The sequence below is a fragment of the Theropithecus gelada genome, chromosome 19 (assembly GCF_003255815.1).
Source record: "Theropithecus gelada isolate Dixy chromosome 19, Tgel_1.0, whole genome shotgun sequence".
NCBI classification, from domain to species: Eukaryota; Metazoa; Chordata; class Mammalia; order Primates; family Cercopithecidae; genus Theropithecus; species Theropithecus gelada.
Genome location: NC_037687.1, coordinates 45,175,804 through 45,196,150, shown reverse-complemented (window position 1 = coordinate 45,196,150; position 20,347 = coordinate 45,175,804). Strand labels below are relative to the sequence as shown.

Here is a 20,347-nt window from a genome sequence, read left to right as displayed (position 1 = left end):
ATGCCAGTTCAGGAGGGAAAACTGCTGATGCTGTCAACAAGTGGCAAAAGTCAAACTCCTGAAGTAAAAATTGCCAGATGTTGATATGGCACCCTCAGAAATGCCTTCCTCTTCTGCAGAGTAAGTTGCATCAACCTCTTCCTTAGTTTTCTGGGGGTAAGTCAAAGTCAAGAAGTTTAACCATACAGTGCGCTGTCCCATCTTGCAGCTCCATCAAAAGTACAATTTTAATTTTTTTTTTAATCTTTAATGTTTTTCCCCCAGGACTATCTTTATTGGCATGACTGTACTGTATCATATAGGTGTTCACAGTACCATTTACCATATGAGTACTGTACAGTTTACTATGTTTATTGTATATGAATACTGTATATGTGTACTGTGTGTACATAATTAAGAGGTAAAGCAGTATAATATACTGAGTACATTACACAAACATGCTATAATTAAAATATTTTTATTATAAAGAATAGTAATTATAATTATTCAAGAAACACTGATAAGGTGTCTTTAAACAAACAGACAAACAAACAAACCAATACCCATAGAAGAAAGTTATATGTTGACTGCTTGATAAAAATGTTTGGATCCAAGGCTCATAGAAGCTAACCCTGTATTTCCTCTAGCAACAATCATTCAGCATTCACTAATTCAGTGTGCACAGAAAATTCACAGAACCTAACTACCACGAGTAACAATTCACTGCATATATATATATATAAATGAATGTGTGTACATATGCACATGTGTTACATATTTCATGACTCAAGCCTTTATATTTCTCACAAAGACTTACACTCCCTCAAGGGTACAGATGGCAGTTTTGGAACAATGAATACTTCTAATAAATGTTGGCAGAGCTGCCCTCAATGGTCCAATTCTCCTTAGAGAGAGGGATATATAAGACATACAAAGGGGATGAGACTTTTTCAATGTCTTATTCCCTGTTCCATCCCCTAACCCGCCAAATGACAAACTGTCATAAACAGGGAAATTGGAAACAAGTTATGCACGTCGTTTTCTTTTCTCTTCTAGATTGTTTCCTCCATCTCTCATTATTTTAAAATATGCTTGAGATGGATTTATAGTATTAATAAGAGGAAAGTTGTTGCTGACATTTTACCTAAATGCATGTTAACTACCAAGTCTCTCCTCTCTATTATTCTCAGGTACAGTGTAAGGCTCTAAACTGGGTCAATCTTTAATATAATTCTTTGGATGATAAGTGATTACCTGCCATAAAAAGATTTCACAGGGACAATTTTGTTTCTCGTTAGTATAAATTCTCAGATACTAAGACATTTCTCTAGCCAAAAGATTTCCCTCAATAGTTACATTCAAAAGGAAAGGTATGTCACCACTATGAGTTCACTAAAGGCGAACACACTTGTAAAAGTCCTTCCTGTATCTTTTAAACTCTGGTATGAATCTTTCGATGGTGAGTGAACGATGAACTGTGGCTGAAGGTCTTTCCACATTCATTGCATTCAAAGGGTTTCTCTCCAGTGTGAGTTCTCATGTGCTGAGTTAAAGCAAAGTTGTCACAGAAGGCTTTCTCACATTCTTTGCATTCAAAGGGTTTTTCTCCAGTATGGATCCTGTTATGCCGAACAAAATTTGCAGGTTGGGTAAAAGCCTTCCCACATTCTCTACAAACATAGGGTTTCTCTCCAGTGTGAATCCTCATGTGTCGAGTGAAGGAAGAGCTATAGTAAAAGGCTTTTGCACATTCTTTGCACTCCAAGGGTTTTTGTCCACTGTGGGTCCTGTTGTGTCGAATAAAAACAGAATGGTGTGTAAAGGCCTTTCCACATTTACTGCACTCATAAGGCTTCTCACCAGTGTGAATCCTCATGTGTTGAATTAAGGAAGAGCTGTCACAAAAGGCCTTCCCACATTCTTTGCACTCAAAGGGCTTCTCTCCGGTATGGGTCCTCTTATGTCGGATGAAAGTGGAGCGATGAGTAAAGGCCTTTCCACATTCACCGCACTCATAGGGTTTCTCTCCAGTGTGAATCCTCATGTGCTGAGTGAAGGATGAGTTGAGGCAAAAGGCTTTTCCACATTCTTTACATAAAAATGGTTTTTCTCCCGTGTGGGTCATATTGTGCTGGATAAATGTGGAGCGGTGCGTGAAGGCCTTTCCACATTTACTGCACTCATAGAGTTTCTTTCCAGTATGAATCCTCATGTGTTGAGCAAATGAGGAACTGTAGTAAAAAGCTTTCCCACATTCTTTGCATAAAAAGGGTTTTTCTCGAGTGTGAGTCATATTATGCTGGATAAAAGAAGAGCGGTGGGTGAATGCTTTGCCACATTCTTTGCACTCATAGGGCTTATCTCCGGTGTGAATACGCTGGTGCTCTGTGAGGTGAAACCTGCGTTTGAAGGCTTTCCCACACTCAATACACTTATATGGCTTTTCCCCAGTATGAAGCCTCATATGTCGAATGACATCAGCCATATAACGACAGGCTTTCCCACACTCATTGCACTCATAGGGCTTCACTCCAGCATGAATCTGTTGATGCCGAACCAGGGCCCACTTCTTGCTAAAGCCTTTCCCACATTCCATGCATGTGTAAGGGTTATTCCTTGCATCAATTACGGGGTCTTTTTCTGGTCGTTGAGAGTCATGTTCATGGATAGCATCTTGTGGAGTGACTCGTTCCTGTAAAACCCTTAAGCCCAGACTATCATCTGGCTCCAAATCGTCATGTTTATAGCTCAACTTCCCAGGGCATATCTCTTTGTGCGGGTTTGTTCCTGGCCTCAAGTTCCTTTCCTGAATTTCTATTAGCTTTTCCTCATCTCTAGCTTGCCCAAACCTGGAATCTCTTGAGGATCTCTGTGCCAGAAATTCCTGGAAAGAGGATTCCTCAGAGAAGGCCAGCTGAGAAACAGTAGGCTCTGTAGTCTTGGGTTTTGCTTTTTCACCTGAAGGAAATCCAATATAAAAAAAACAACATTAGTGATGTCAACATAGAACAAACAAAATCACTATTTTAGCAGAAGAATGAAGGTGACAACAGTGTCTCTGATGTCTACTGCATTTTTTTTTTTTTTTGAGTCTCGTTCTGTCGCTCAGGCTCGAGTGCCGTGGCACGATCTTGGCTCACTGCAAGCTCCGCCTCACGGGTTCACACCATTCTCCTGCCTCAGCCTCCAGAGTAGCTGGGACTACAGGCGCCTGCCACCACACCCAGCTAATTTTTTTGTATTTGTAGTAGAGACGGGGTTTCACCATGTTAGCCAGGTTGGTCTCGATCTCCTGACCTCGTGATCAGCCCACCGTGGCCTCCCAAAGTGCTGGGATTACAGGCGTAAGCCACCACACCTGGCCGCCTACTGCATTTTTACATCTCTCAAAACCAGGCTTGCAAATTCTTTCTTAATTCTTGGACTCTTGAGATCTTTAAAAGGAAACCCAAAGGAAAAGCAAGGGCAGAGGACAGAGAATCTGGAATGGAGACAGCTCCTCACTCTCCCAAATGAGGGAGATTGGGCAGACTAATAATTACAATGTGTGTGATGAATGTGCTCTGACAGAGGCAGTCTCATGGCACTATGGCAATGCAGGGAAGGTATACTTAACATGGCCCAGAAGAGAGACAGAGAGGGATCAGAGGATGTCTTGGATCACAGCACCAAGAAAAGGTGCTATGTGAGCTTTCTTTAAAAAGAGGAGTAGGAGTTCCCAGACAGAGGAATTAGGAGGGAAACTTTGGCAGAAACAGAATGTACAAGGGTTGAAAGTCTTGAGAGAATGCTGATTGCTGAGTAATGTAAATGGAATGAGATGATGGAGATGAGGATGGAAAGGCAGGCAGAGACAGAGAAGAAACATATTCTCAGGATTCTTGCCTGAAAAGTGAGGAGGGTGAGAAGCATGTGGATGAACATAATGAGTCCACAATGTCTGAATAAAGACTAAGTGAACATACACAAAATAGGTAAGATCTACATGAAGAAAATTATAAAACTTAACGCACTAAAGATCTATATGAAAAGAGATTAATCAATATAAAGTTGTCAGTTATCCCTAAATTCACCTCTAAATTCAGTACAACATCAGATAAAATCTCAATAGGGTTTTTCATAGATATTGACAAGCTGACTGTGGATAGAGACCAGTCAGCTAATACAGAGACTAGGATAACTCTGAAGAATAAAGCAGGGGACTTATCCTATGAGGAATTAGTATTATGATGAAACTATATGCATTCAGGCAGTGTGGTTAGGCATAGATATAAGACAAACGGTGAAAGGGAAAAATGAAATGGAGAACTCAGAAATGTATATATGTGACTTTGATATATGATAGAAGCAGCAGAGAAGGCCATTGGGAAAAGGAGGAACCATTCAATAAATGGATTTAGAACAATTATTTGCCACATGGAGAAAAATGAAATAATATTCCTACCTCATACCACATACAGAATTACCTCCAGAGTGATTAAGATCCAACTGTCAGAAGCTAAACATTAAACACAAAATAAAAATGAGTATCTTTTGAGAAAGATTTCTAGAACAAGATATAAAAGCATTAATCATAAATGAAAAATTTGACTAGAGTAAATATAATAAACAAAAAAGCAAACAAACAAAAAAGGTAACGTTAGTATCAGATAGCAAAGACCTAAGAAAATGAGACAAAGAGGGGCATCACAAGATAAAGAGAAGACCATGGCACTAGGAAGACAAAATCATCTTAAATCTGTATGCACCAAACACCAGAGCCTCAAAATACATGAACCAAAAACTGAGTTGAAAGGAGAAATAAACTCACAATTATGGTTGGGAACTTCACTCTACCCCAAAATGAAAAATGAACATATTATGCACTGATATTCCACAGAAGATATACATTGACCAATCAACATGTGTTCAACTTTCTTGGTAATGGGGGAAAAACAAATTAGGACCACAATGAGATACCCCATTTTATACTCAATAGGTTGAAAAAACTAAAGGACCTGACAATATCAACTATTGAAGAGTATGTTGTTCTATGAAATCGTTCAGATACGGCAAGGGAAGTGAAATGGGTATAACCATTTTAGGAAACAACAGAGCATTATCTAGTAAAATTCTTCTTTTGCTTATCTTATAATCCAGAAATGCCAGTCCAAGGAACTTTACTAAGAGAAACTCCTATAGATGTGTCTGAGGTCACATATATGAATTTATGGCAGCATTGTTTATGAGAACAAAAAACAATAAGCAAACATTTTTAAGCTCTCCCTGAAAAAGAATACATTGTGTTATATTCATGCAACTGACTATAGCAGGAAAAAAATGAGTGAACTACAGCTATATGCATCATGAATGTTAGTTACTTACTGTTGAATAAGAGTGAAAACCCTAGAAGACAATATAAACCACAATACACTTTTTATAATGTTCAAAAAAAGCAAAATACACACACACAAGAATACAATGTAACAACCTTTTATTTTTTTAGAAGGTTTATCAGTTTTAAATGGCATTATAAAAAGATATATAGATATGTTAAATTTATTTTTCTGACTTTTATTGTGATAAAATATAAAATTCACCATTTTGAGATGAAACAATCTTAAAAAGTAATGGGAAGACAAAGATAAAGTGGGCAAATATTTTAAATCACTCAAATTACCAAAACTGACAAGCAAAATCAGAATATCTGAATAGCCTATATTTATGGAAAAAACCTGAATCTTCCTACAGAATAAGCAATGGAATAACAAATCTTAAATTGGCCATGTATGCAAGGGAGGCAGCACAGGAATGGGAAAGGAAAGAAACACATCAACAGATGCAGGAAGCAGGTAATGTTCTTGTACTTGGCAAAAGTTTGTAGGTGTTCATTGCGATCTTTTTAAAGGAGGATAAATAAATAATAAAATGCAATGAAAGAAAATAAAACAAAAAACCAGGACACGCATTGACTAATGACCACAATGTGTCATAAATCACTATTTATCATTTTTCTAATTCTGCACACCTAGGGACAATTATGAAAGTCAGAGGGGGGTCCAGGTGTGGTAGCTCATGCCTGTAATCCCAGCACTTTGGAAGGCCAAGACAGGCGGATCACTGAAGGTCGGGAGTTCGAGACCAGCCTGGCCAACATGGTAAACCTCTTGTAAGAAGAGACACTAGAGAGCTTCCACTGTGTGTGAAGGCACTGAGGGAAGGCCATGTGAGCACAAAGTGAGAAGACAGCTGTCTGCAAGCTGGGAAGACAAACCTTATCAGAACTCAACCATGCTGGTACCTTGCCCTTAGACTTGCGGCCTCTAGACCTGAGAGAAAATACATTTCTGCTATATAAGCCATGCAGTCTATAGTATTTTATTACAGCAGCCAGAGCAGACTAACATACTTTTCTAAGACTCACTTTCCTCATCTGAAAAACTGGGATGCTCTGTTCCTGCCTACAAGCTGTTAGGAGAAAAAGCATATAAAACATTTGTTTGTGGCTGGGTGTGGGGGCTCACACCTGTAATCCCAGTGCTTTGGGAGGCTGAGGCAGGAAGATCACTTGAGGCCAGGAATTACCAGCCTGGCCAACATAGCAAAACCCCATCTCTACTAAAAATACAAAAAAATCAGCCAAGTGTGGTGGTGTATGCCTGTAATCGCAATTAGGAGGCTGAGGCACAAGAATCACTTGAACCCAAGAGGCAGAGGCTGCAATGAGCTGAGATTGTGCCACTGCACACTAGCCTAGGCGACAGAGTGAGACCGTCTGAAAAAAAAACAAAAACCAAACAAAAGTTCATTTGCGTGACAAAGGGTAAATGTTTGGTAAACTGTAGATCACTGTCTATTATCATTATTATAGTTGAATTTAGCAATCAGGATGGCAACAGTGACCTGGGTAAGAACATATTAAGTGCTGTGGCGCTGAGCAACGCCACTACCAGGCATCAAGGAATAAAGGGAAAGACACCAACTGCTCAGGCGTATGTGGAACAATGAAGGCTCTCATACATGGCTGGTGGAAATGTGAAATGGTGAGTTACTCTGAAACTGGTGGTTTCGATTAAAGCTAATCTATGCCCACACTTGATCTGGCCAGTCCACTTGTATGTATATTCCCCACAGAAATATGAGTTTATATCCAACAAAAAATAAAATCAAGAATATTCGTAAGAGTAGTCTTCATAATATTCCAAAAATGGAGACCAAATCAAATGTCCATCAATAGGAAAATGGGTCTATGTAGTCTATTCATTCAATGATGGTAATGAACTAACTCCAACTATATGCAACCACATGGAATGAATCTGAGTCATAAAGATTATCGAAAGAAGTCAGGACAGAGTATATACTGGAAGGGTCTACGTATATGCCTTCAAAACTAATGTATGGTGATAGAGTGTAAACACTGGCTACTTTTGTAGAAGGGGATACTGACAAAGAATGAGCACAAGGAGCCTGTTAAGTGCTGAAAACACTGTATTTCTTGAACTGTGAGGTGGTTTCTCTGACTTGTACATATATAAAATTTTACAGAAATGAAACTTTATGATTTGTACACTTATTATGTATAAATTGCACCTCAGTACAAACATAAGGGAAAAAATAAAGGAAGGTCTTGTGTAGATGTCTCTTCAAAGAATGAGAAGACTCCTCCAACAAGCTTGGCTATTCAGGTGAAATAGAGTCAGCAATATTTAGATGCTGCTGGAGACGTAAGAGCATTAAAAAAAAAAAGTTTCCCCCAGGTATCAGAAACATCATCATTTTTTTAAATGTTGAGTACAGAAGGGATGAAAATATAGAAGAGGTAGGAAATAAGTGAAGAAGCATGTTCCCTGATGCAGCAGAGAGATTCACGTATGGCTTCTCATGATCCCCAAGTCATGGTGTTCACACCCTTTTGTAGTCCCCCTTTAGAATATTGGCAGGACCTCGATTTGCTTCTAAAGAATAGAATATGGCAAAGATGATGGAATGTACATGATAAAATATATGTAATTTTATAAGACTGAAGCATCAGTTTTGCTGGAGTCTCACATAGTGGCTTGATTTGAAGAAGTGAGCTGACTGTGATGAGCTATGAGCTGCCTATGACAGTCCTGAGAGGACATGGCTAAGCTGTGCCCGGACTCCCAATCCATAGGTGGGAGATAATAAATGAGTGACGTTTCCAGCTGCAGGGTTTGTGGTAATATTGTTACATATGAATAGCAGTAGATGGCTAATACACTTGAGAAGGCAGAAAGTGTAATCTAGATTCTGCTGGAGAAATTAGCCATGGCTAGGATGAGAACTCTTCCACGGAAGTGAGAAGGAAGTTGCAGGATGAGTCAGATGCACGTGACTCAGTAAGTGTCAAAAAACAAGAAAATCAAGTGTGTAGGCTTTATTCATAAAGTAGGTCAGATGCTCTGACATCAGTGGCAAGGGAGGCGGTGATACACGGAATATGTGAGTGGACACAGATATAACACACAGGGCTGACCAGAGACACAGAGCACATGTGGGGAAAACAGTGAGGAATATGGCAGCATTATGCAGGCTAGAGATAATCACTTGGCCTAGAGTACTAATGCTGGAACTGATGGAACTGGTGAAGGTGAGGGATTCAGGAGACATGGATGATGTAAAGCGGTCAAGATTCGGGGATGGCGGGATATTGGGTATGAGGGAGATGGAGGTATTGAGGGGTTGTCCACATTTGTTTTTAGCCTTCTCCACTCACTGAAAGGGGCATTAGCTGAAAATGGGGAGATCATGAGGTCCTTTTGAAGCATGATGAGTGTGAGGTGCCTCTGAGACATGCAAGTGAAGATGTGGAACTGGGGAGAGGGGTGAAAGCTGGCTGAGCAGGCAAGAAGGACATTAGAGGGGCGAGATGGTGAATCTGCAGTGTCACAAATCCAGCTGCTTGATGGCTCCAGCTCCCTTTGGCAGCCCAGATGTGGGACTGACAAAGGCAATCATCACCTTGAGGTTTTAGAAGACAGGAGGGCCAGAAAACAATAGGGCTAGGGAGTGCTTCTGGGTATCTGATACACAAATGAAGGGATGGATGGATGGATGGATGAATAAATGATGGGCTGGAGAAGGTGAAAAATGGTGGGATGCAGAGTGTAGTTTGAAAGAGTAATCTGCAGGAAAAGAAAGGACTGTTCTGAATGCAGAAGAACATCCGAGCTATCACTATTCCTTATGACTAACACTACATGAATATTACTAACAGGTAACTTCTGCTGAGCCACTATGGGTCAGGCAGTGTGCTAGGCAGTTTCCTGTTATGCAATCACATTCCCAAACAACCCGGTCATGCAGAAACTATTATCACTATCTTTCAAATGTAGGCTAAGTTTATCAGATAAGTGTATGTTCACTATACCCATGGGCTCTTCTCCTTAGGCATAAAAAAGCTAAACCACATTTCCCAGCCTGATACAACATGTATCCTAATGCCTAGTTCTTGTCAATGAAATGTGAATGGAAGTGATGTGTGTATGCAAGTGGAAGTGACTACTGCCACCTCTCCCATTCCTCTTGGCCGGGGCAACCTTAAAGCTGCATATTGACAATAGAATGCATGTGATCCCTAAATAAATACAGGTACACGGCTTTCCCGCTGACCCACACTGGACTATGGCATGGATGAAAAAACTAAACTAAACTAAATCTGTTAAGTCACCAGGATTTTGGAGTTTATTTTTCAGAGAAGGTAAATAACTCAGCCTAACTTATATACCAAAGGCACAGTGACATCACACAAATTCTCCAGAGTCATGAGGCTAGTGAGTGGCAAATCATTAAAGCCTAGAATCTGTCTCCTACTGAGCATATTCCAACCTGAATAAAGGTGAAGAGTGTGTGACGGAGTGGGAAGATGGGGAACCATGGGGTTAAGGGCTCCATGACCACTCAAGACCACAAAATAGCTGCCCATGGCATTTCAGACACAGTGATGCCTGGGTGGTCTGCAGGCTGCCCTGATACTCGCTGCCAGACTCTCAAAGTCACCAACCTGCACAAGTGCTTTGGGAGAGGCCTCTCTTCACTGTCCACAGGTCCTGTCCATGTTCCAGTAGGTAGATCAACTCTGGTTTGGGAACAGGATGCCCTGTGCATGGAGAAACAAATGGAGTATGGTATATAGGTAAAGACAAAAAGAAAAGTCTGAGGTGGAAAGGAGTATATACATTTAACATACTGCAACGAAACCCCAGAAGGGGCCCTCCCCCGCTTCACCAAAACTATTTCCTAATTAACCTAAGTCAGTAGGATTCAACCACCCTGTGCATCAAAACTACCTAGCAACACCCAGTTCCAAAAACAGAACAAATTAAACCAACTCTCTGAGCAGAAGGACTGAGCACTGGTAGTTTTTAAAGCTCCCCAGGTGATTTTGGTGCCCATGATGGTTGAAAAACACAGGACTAAATCGCCTGATGAATGGCATCTATTGATAGTCAGTTGTGTAAGGCAGGCCAGTGACTGAAGCTGAACATGGAGGCCTACTGCCCCACAAGGGTACTGGCCAGGGCCCTAGACTAAGGAGAGAAAGCAGATAGAGAACTGGGTTAGCATGGATTGGCATCGACCAAGCCAGGAGCCAGCAGCACCTCAGGGCTTCTCATCAGGTGAAGTAATAAATTATTTTCAGGGTGAAACTGGCAGGAGGTGGTCTTCTTCCACATGCAGCCACACACATTTTGCCAACTGGGAAGGCTAAAAGACAGAAGACTCTGGAGAGAAGTCAGTGACTGACGCACCAGGACCCAGAAGCATCAACTGGAAAATCTTGTCCTGGCATGCATCCAGCTGTCACTTAGCAAATGTTCACCATAGGATTATGCACACTTCCATGCCACATGCACACTCAGCAAACGTTTGCTGCATCCGTGTGGGAGCAGGGTGCTTGATTCCTTAACAGAGATGAAGGCAGGCCTGATTCCCCTTTAACACTGCTCATCACCCAGCGCAGTGCCAGGCACAGATGCTGCTCGTGTCGGTCCCTCCTCCTGGAACGCTGTTCCCCATACATCTCCTTTTCACAGCTAATCACAGTTGTCATAAAATAACACCGCGTTTACTTCATTAATGACTCATCCCTTGTGGGGACGCAGGGCTGGGAGAGCCCTGTGACAGTAACCATTTGAACATCTGAACAAAGCGAGACCTTGGGCCTCCATTAATTTCTACTCAGACCAACTTCTGGGCAAACTGGCTATTAGAGGTTTAGGTGGCAGAGCATTTGGTATTTATTAATTTGTTAAATGTAGCAAACACATGCGGAACACTTATTTTGTTTCCAGCTCTATTCTAAGCACTTTACGGGTATTAGTTAACTTGCTGTGACAGGTTACTATAAAAATGGCAAAATCAAAATGGTATCAGGTCCCAGCAAGTTCCTGCTGCCTGCTCGAGGCTGGGAATTTGAGGCTACTCTTTCTACTGAGGAAGAAATTCACCAACAGCTACCGGAGTGTTAAAGATTCAGCCCTAAGCCAACACTCAACATTCAAGAGGCAGGAAAGAGAAAAGAAACAAAGAACAGCTTTCTCAGTTAGCATACACCCATGCCATTTGAGAATGTGTCTATGCCCCCTTTACATAATCATCTGTAGCAGCAGAGGAGCAAGGCACAGGCCTTAGGAAGTAAGGGTTACCTATGCAGGTGCCAGGGGCCAAATAGACTTTTCAGCTGAGACTGTGTTGCTGAGAAAGATACCAGCAGCACTGATAACAAGCACCTTCTTAGTACCTGTGTCAATCACCCGCTGCTTGCAGAACTTCCCATTATCCACAGGTCCTGCTAACTGGGCTGTGAGGACATTTGACTCAACCAAGCTGGGCCAATTACCTTTTGTGGCAGTCTGGGATAAGCATATCAGACTGAGGCCAGCTGTGTTAGACAAGTGGGATGAAAGTGTTGAGGAGGACTATGTTCCTTACACAACAATCTTTGATGGAAACCCAGCAAGAGGAGGTCAGACTACAATGTGTGGAGACTGCAGGGATCAGGGAAGGGCGTGTCCTGAGGCTTCCGGACCAGCCATGCCTAGAAAGGGTGGATTCAAAGAGGCTGTGGGTCCCCGACATGGGAAGGTAATGAGGTCTTACCCAGTGAGACCAGGAGCCTGCAGGTCTCCAGCATCACCTCCTGGTACAGGGTCCTCTGGGCCAGGTCCAGGTGCCCCCATTCCTCTCCAGTGAAGGTCACAACCACGTCTTCAAATGATACTAATGCCTGGGAAGTCAAACAGAGGTGACAGGTGGTGTGGAGCTATTAGGTGAAATTACAGCCCATTTCTTGGTTACTGGCAAAGGGTCCAGAGGCCCTGAATCACTGAGCAACTCCTGAGAAGCACTGAGCTCTGTGGAGGAAGATGGTGCCGCTGACAGAATACAAAGATGTGGGAGAGAAAAGCCTCCTATGTTGGAAACCACTGGAAAATGATATGAGACAATGATAATCCCATATGACTGTGAAGAGCAGACAGTAACATCCTAGGACGTTAGAAGAATGGGGAAAAATAAGAATTCAAACAATAATCACAGCAGCAGTAGCTGAGCCTCACTGGTCTGCGCCATTTGCCTGCACCCGAGGGCTTTACATGCTGTGTTCAAGCAACTAAATGTCTCCAGGTCTGGAATCAGGCTCCTGAAGTTTAGAACCAGCCTCTTGAACCAACCCATGCCAGATGTGTGACCTTGGAGAAGTCTCTTAATTTCTTGGAGCCCCAGTTTCCACATCAATACATTAATAGTTCCCACTTCAACAGACTGTTGTGAGAATTAATGAGAAAACGTTCATAAAGCAAACACTGCAGTGCCCAGCACGTGTTACAATGTGTTCGTCAATTTCAGTAATCATCCTATAGCCCATGATGTAAATGCCATCATCATCTCCATTTCACAGTCAGCAAACTGAGGCTCAGAGTCAAGTCACTCAGAGGTGTATGTCTAATAAGCAGAAGCAGGATTTGAACCCACATCTCTCAGGTCCAGGATCTATGAGTGTGACCCCTGTACTCCTCCATCACCACAGTGAATCCACAGTGACAAGTGCTAAAAATATTTCCTATAATTTTTACAATTAAAACAATTTCAGCCACTCCTGAAAATATTTCCATAGATATGGAAGGAAGAGCAGAGCCTTTTTTTGCCTCATAGAAGAGGTACCTGAAGAGGTGCCAACTGCCTAGGGCTTAGGAGGGCTCAAACAAGGTTTCCCTGCCCTCAGGCAGCTGGGACTTGCAGACTCCCTGGAATATCCCACAATGAGCAGCAACCTGTTCTTTTTCTTCCTGAGCCACGATTAGCACATTTCCCTTAGGTACCATGTAACACAAGTGGCCAAGGGCAATGCAGGCTGTGGCTCTAAGAACCTGGGCAGTTGCCTTAAGCACCTTGTCTGTCCTGGGTGAGAATGGGATGTTGGCACGATGATCATGAGATGATCACACAAAATACATGTCAGCAGGTGACAAGCCCTGGTGTCATTCTACGTCTCCTCATGCCTCTGCCTTTGTCCATACAGTTCCCTTTGCCAGGAAGGTTCCCTTAAGACCCCTTCATTCCAATGCCCACCTGCTAGAGAGAGGCCTGCACCTTCCCCTTGCAAAGTGTACTTTAGATGTCGCCCCAAGGGATCTCCAGTCCACTGTGGGTGAAATATTGGTTAAAAATGTAAGCTTTTGGCTGGGCACGTTGACTCATGCCAGTAAGTACTTTGAGAGGCCAAAGTGGGAGGATTGTTTGAGTTCAGGAGTTCGAGGCCAGCCTGGGCAACACAGTGAGCCCCTGTCTCTACAAAAAAATTAAAAAATTAGCTGGGTGTAGTGGCACACACGGATAATCCTAGCTACTCGGGAGGCTTAGTGGGGAGGATTGCTAGTGAGCTGTGATGCGGCCACTGCACTCCAGCCTGAGCAACAGAGCTAGACCCTCTTTCAAAAAAAAAAAAATAATAAAAATAATGTAGGCCTTTGTGCTCGACATACTGGATTGTTTGTTACTTGTGACCTATGCAACCTTGCGTAGTTAATCTGAGTCTCCAGTTCCTCTTCTGTAAAGAAAGGAAAATGAAAGAATTTTACTCTGAGAAGAAGGGCATTCAATAAGATAATACGCAGAAACTGCCTCTCAGCATATTATCAGTGTGCTCAGTGAAGACCAGCTATTATTTGTTGCTGTTAGTATGTTTCCTATTTGCTCCGGTAGCACCCTAGGAGAGATCAATGCAGCACACATCCAGGAGAAGGCTTGCAGAGATCTGGGGACAATGTGACAGGGAAAATTGTCCAATGAGCTTGGCATGTGCAGGAGAGAAGAATGGGAGGGGAAGTGTCCTGGTGGACTGGGCAGTCACTCTGCAGCCATGGTGGGGTGTGGGGTGGGGTTGGGTTAGATTAAATCTAAGTAGGATGGGAGCCCCAGAGGGTAGAATCTCATTCATTAATCACTTATCGACTAAGTGGTACAGGCCCAGAACAGAACAGTTTTGGGGGTGGGGATGGAAAACAGAAGCTCACATTCCGGGGTTAGGGGACAGATCCTCAGCAATAAAGCAATAAATTTATCCTCAAAAATAAAATCAAGATAAAGTCAGAAGACTCTAGAAAACAACACAAGAGTGAGAAGACCACAAAGACTGGGAGTGATGATGAAACCAGGGAAGCTCTCTCTGAAGAGACCCTGGAACAAGGTTAGACTGAGGTAGAGAACAGGCCAGGTGAGGAAAAATGAATAGACAACTCCTGAAGGAGATCAGAGTTATGAGGAGTAAACAGTGTGACATGCTGGAGAGTAACCTGGGGCCTGTTATGTGCTCACATTCCAAGAGACACACATTCACGTACACTGTCATTAATGAATATTGAACTGGATTTGCTTTTTAAATACAAGAGCATGTGTTAAACAGGAGCACGGATTCACTGCTGTTAGGCGGCATGCCAGATTCATTTGTAATAAACAAGGCATCCACAAAGACAAATCCAATGAGCTTCTTGCCTTCTAGCCTCCTGCCAAAAATGCTGCTCCCGCCTCACCTCTTGCCCTCGAGGCTCTCATTCCCTCTCCTAGCTTTTGGTAGGGCCAGACTTCCGCTGGAATGATTCCCTAAAACAACAGCAGGACCTGGGAAGTCCTTCTTCAAAGACGGCACCTAGAGTGATGCTCTCCGAGCACTGAAAGGGGACCACGTCACAAGCGTACCAGCTCCAGTTCCCTCCACAGAGAAAATTATTGAGATTCGCATTTTAGACCCGAGGGAATGGAGGCCGAGGGCAGCGAGGCGACAGCTCAAGGTTAGAGCCAGAAACAGGGACCTCTCCTTCCAACTCCTGTCCTGGATTCAGGACCCTGGGTAGGAAGTGATTACACCTGCCCTCTCACTTCACCCTCTCCCGGGATCTCCATATACTAGGACATCAAAAGCGAGAAGCGCAGAGTCCCGGAATCCCCCGTATTACAGAGGATGGGTGCGTGCGGGCGGTGACTCCAGCGCGCGCGGGCTGCGGAACCCTCCACTCACCAACGCCGGCGCCGCCATAGGCCCAGGGGGCGGGGTGAGGCCGAGAGAGTCGGCGAGGAAGCCGGTCCTGCTGGCTTGGCCGACCCCGGGCTCCGGCTCTGGGCTGCGAGGGACCTCAGTCCTCGCCGCCGTGTAAAATGCGCACAAGGCTCGCGGCGCCGCCTCTGCGCGCCGTGGGGACACAGGGCTGGCGCCAAGGCCCCAGGAAGCGTTTTGCAGACACTTGTGGGGGTGAGATCGCGGCTGACATAAAAGCGTGTAAGTGGGTCTTATCCTTCTCACTGTCCGTCTCTACTTGGTCTCGAGAAGTGACCCCTGTCTGGCGTTGTGGCCGGTGTAGCGTCGGTAACAACAGCATCCTCAACCTAACGGCGTCCAAAGACTGGACGCCGGAAGTCCCGCCCACGCCGCTACGGGAAACGCTCCTCTGCGCTTTCCGTCTATGGCTTGGGGCCGGCTTCCGTCCCTTGTAGCACTGCCTTCTGGGTAATGTAGTTTGACAGAATCCGAGTGGTACCTGGAGCGCACTCTGTTCTCGGTGACGCGGCTTCTCAAGGTTCCCAGGGATTGGCTTCACCACCTCGTACCTCGTAGGTACACAGATTTCCGTGGAAATCATCTGGAAATTATCTGAGGCAATGACCCACTCTCATTGGGTAGCCCTGCTCTCCAGAGGCAGTCACAGAGCTGTAACACTGCCTTTTCAATAAAGCTGTTTTTGGCCGGGCGCGGTGGCTCAAGCCTGTAATCCCAGCACTTTGGGAGGCCGAGACGGGCGGATCACGAGGTCAGGAGATCGAGACCATCCTGGCTAACACGGTGAAACCCCGTCTCTACTAAAATACAAAAAAAATTAGCCGGGCGAGGTGGCGGGCGCCTGTACTCCCAGCTACTTGGGAGGCTGAGGCAGGAGAATGGCGTGAATCCGGGAGGCGGGGCTTGCAGTGAGCTGAGATCCGGCCACTGCACTCCAGCCTGGGCAACAGAGCCAGACTCTGTCTCAAAAAAATAAAATAAAATAAAATAAAAAATAAAGCTGTTTTCTTCTACCACCGGCTTGCCCTTGAATCCTTTCCTGGGTGAAGCCAAGAAACTTCACAGGCTGAGCCCCACTTTGGGACTCACCTGTCCTGCATCAGTTTTATATTTTATACTTCAGTCTGTGATCCACTTTGAGTTAACTTTTGTAAAAGATATTAGGTCTAGGTGGGGGTTGTTTTGTTTGGTAGAATAGGACGAATGTGTAAATATAATAATTACAAACAGCTATAAATTATCCTACTAATAATCTGAGGAATTTGGTTAGTTGTGATTTCCTGTTTTGCAATCATTTATTAGAATCACAGGAATAGCAGTGAATTAATCAATAGAAACAACGTCTGCCTTGCTAATTAGGTTATACAACTCCAGAACTTTTTTCTTTTTTTTTTTTTTTTTTAGTTTTTGAAGAGATGAGGATCTCGTTGTGTTGTCCAGGCTGGTCTCGAACTTCCAGCCTTAAGCAATCCTCCTGCCTTGGCCTCCCTAACTGCTGGGATAACAGGTGTGAGCCACCGTGCCCAGCCTAGACCTTTTCCCATATTCACTACACTCATGAGAACTTTCATCCGAGTGAACTCTCTGATGTTTACTGAGGTTGGGGCTTTGGATAATTTCTCATATTTGCTGTACTCATAAGGTTTTTCTGTGGTGTGAACTCTTTGGTGTTGAAAGAGATCAGAGTAGTAGCTGTCAAATTTAACCACTGTTCCAGATGGAAAGTCAGGATCTCCAACTCACATCTCTTAGGAGATGCACTCATAAGACCTTTCTCCAGTGTGGATTTGCTGATGTTGAATAAATCTCACTTGCTGTTGAAAGGGTTTAATTTTCTCTCAGACTTTTCTTTAGTGTGAACTCAGATGCATATTGAGAGTAGAGGCTTATCTAAAGAAATTCCCCATATTCTCTACACCCATAAGGCCTTTCCCCAGTGTGGACTCTCTGGTGCTATACAACTGTGAAATTGTGGCTGAAGGCATTTCCAAGTTGACTGCATTGGTAATGCCTTTGCACAATGAGAAAGGCTGCTGCACATGGTATGCTCTTGTGTGGCTCCCCCATTCTAGGAGTGACCTGATGCTGGAGAAAGCCTGCTGTGGCTAGAAAGTCCCCATCCTCCCTGCATGGGAAAGGCTCTTCTGACGTGTGATTGCTTCGAGTCTTCACAAGCAAGGTCCTCCCCTACTCCTTTCTGATGGACTTCTCTATATTCTCTGCACCTGTTGCTGGGGGAGGTTTACACTCACTCAGAATCTTCTCCACATACCACATGTGTATGATGATTTCTGCCCTGGGTGTGTTACTTGGTATCCAGCCAGGTGCAAAGTGTCTTTCAAGAGTAGACCACATGGCCAGGTGCAGTGGCTTATGCCTGTAATTCCAGCACTTTGGGAGGCTGAGGTGGGAGAATTACTTCAGGCCAGGAGTTTGAGACTAGTCTGGGCAACATGGCGAGACCCTGTCTCTAAAAAAATTTTTTAAATAAGCTGGGTGTGGTGGTGTGCACTTGTAGTCTCAGCTACTTGGGAAGCTGAGGTGGGAGGATTGTTGGAGCCCAAGAGGTTGAGGCTGCAGCTGTACCACTGTACTCCAGCCTTGGTGACAGAGTGACACCCTGTGCAAGGAAGAGAAGAGAAGAGAAGAAATTAAGGAAGGAAAGAAGGAAGGAGAGGGACAGAGAAAAAGCAACAAAGAAAAGAAAGAAAGAAGGAAAGAAAGAAAGAGAAAGAAAGGAAGAAAAGAAAGAAAGGAAGGAAGGAAGGAGAAAAAAAGAAACAAAGGGAAAAAGAAAAGAAAAAAGAAATAAAGAGGAGGGAAGGGGAAAGAAGGAAGGGAGAGAAAGAAAGAAAGAAAAATAAGAAAGAAAGAAAAGAAAGAAGAAAGAAAGGAAAGAAGGAAATGAAAGAAAAGAGAGAAAGAAATGAAGGAAGGGGAAAGAAGGAAGGGAGAGAAAGAAAGAAAGAGGAAGGAAGGAAGGAAACGAAAGAAAAGAGAGAAAGAAAGAAAGGCAGAAAGAAAGAAAGAAGGAAAGAGAAAGAAAGAAAAAGAAAGAAAGAAAGAGAGAAAGAGAAGGAAGGAAGGAAGGAGAAAAAGAAAAAATAAAACCACACACTGGGTGTAGGTTCTGGGTGAAAGGACCTACCTGGGATTCTTGACACGTGACACTTTCTCAGCGTTATGTTCAGAGAGAGAGCTCTTCCTTACCTTCCAATCCAGGCCAAAAAGCTGAAAGCAATGAAATGCTGGTACAATTCTTGTTAGCTTTAGTGGGAGAAAACAGCCCCTTCACAAAGTCTGACCCAGGAATGAGCCTGTGGAATTGTCAGTAAGACAAAGGTGCTGAGGAAGCTGGAGGAAGCACCTGCTGGGCAGTAGTAAGACTCTCAAGGTGACAGAATAGAGGAGGCTTTAACAGTGCCACGATCTTGCCAGAGCCAAGAATACCAGGATGCAGTGCAGACGTGTAGAGGCAGGGTCTCCAGCTCACTTCTCCATAAGCACCCTCCAGCAGGGCTTTGGCTGCTGGTAAAACATGAGCCCTAAAGCTGTGTCCAGGCCCAAGAAAAATGCAACTGCACCTGAGTTGCTGGTGTTCAGGGACTGTTAATGGAAACACACATCTCACAACCCATGAATTGTAGGCCAGTGTTGGAGAGCACTCCAGAGTGAGCAGTGGAGAGGGTGAGACATGGAGACCAGGATGTGGGGGGCATCCTGGGGCCCAGTGTCAGAATAGAAATGACAAGTGGATAAAGTTTCAAGAATGGGGAAGGAGTGATATGGATGAGGTATGGCCATTAGCTTTGGAACCCAAACAATGGTGAACAGGGACAGGTTACTGATAATGTGAACCTAGTCCTGATGTCACACTCTCCTCTTCCTACTTCTCAAGGCCAAGACCCCTCTAACCACCTCTTGTCATGGTTGTCATGGTGTCTGCTCTGTTCAGGTACCCAGGCCTATTCCTCCATCTCCAGTTGGGCAACTAAATGGTTGAGGCTACAGGTTCCACATCCATGGATTCGACTAACTGTGGATTTAAAATACTTGGAAAAAAATGGTTGCCTTTGTACTGAATAAGTATAGGCCTTTTTTTCTTATTATTCCCTGAATAATACAGCAGCACAACTATTTACACAGCACTTACATTGTCCTGGGTATTGTAAGGAAGCTAGAGATGAGTTAAAATATATGGGAGGAGTCTATGTGTAGGCTATATGCAAATTCTATGGCACTTATATTAGGGACTTGAGCATCTGTGGATGTGGTCATCTGTGCAGGATCCTGGAACCAATGCCCCATGGATCCCAAAGGGCGACTGTGTATGATTTCTCCTCCACACTCAATACTCTCACCTCCTCTTTTATGTGACAATCCCATCCAGTCACTGTCCCCATCTCAATGTTAGAATTTTGGTTCATATCCTAACCTAAGATCTGAAGGCTATGAACAAAATGGTAAGTTATTTGTCACCACTCACTCCCAAAATATAATTGTGACAAACAGGATACCAAGTGAAAGACCCTAGACAAAAAGCCATGCACACCATGTGAATCCATACATGTAACCTTCAAGAAGAGGCCAATCCAATGTATGGGGAAGGAAATCGGAACAGTGATGCCTTTTGGGGGAACTGACTGGGAGATGCAGAGGGAACCTGCTAGGGATTGAGAATGCCTGATAGCTTGATCTAGTGGAAGTTACTATAAGTGGGGACACAGATTAAATATGAATTGAAATGAACACTTAGGACCGAACATTTTGCTGAGGTATGCCTTATGGTATACCTCAAATTAACAAGCATATTAA

General features: G+C 43.7%; 1 protein-coding gene across 1 annotated transcript; it reads right to left on the bottom strand.

The window, feature by feature from the left end:
• Nucleotides 1–441: 441 nt before the first annotated feature.
• Nucleotides 442–16,141, bottom strand: ZNF599 (zinc finger protein 599). Its single transcript, XM_025367332.1, has 4 exons — nt 15,497–16,141; nt 12,082–12,208; nt 9,983–10,078; nt 442–2,937 (listed from the first exon to the last, which is right to left on the bottom strand). The coding sequence occupies exons 1-4, from the start codon at nt 15,512–15,514 to the stop codon at nt 1,412–1,414; spliced, it is 1,767 nt and encodes a 588-aa protein (XP_025223117.1). The 5' UTR covers nt 15,515–16,141; the 3' UTR covers nt 442–1,411.
• Nucleotides 16,142–20,347: the final 4,206 nt, after the last annotated feature.

What these genes read in the sequence shown, in the direction of transcription:
- ZNF599 (XM_025367332.1), bottom strand. An exon ending in CAGGCTCCTGGTCTCACTGG is followed by an intron (nt 10,079 to 12,081) that starts GTAAGACCTCAT and finishes CTCCATGCACAG; the next exon opens with GGCATCCTGTTCCCAAACCA. An exon ending in CTCCCAAAGCACTTGTGCAG is followed by an intron (nt 2,938 to 9,982) that starts GTTGGTGACTTT and finishes GATTTCCTTCAG; the next exon opens with GTGAAAAAGCAAAACCCAAG.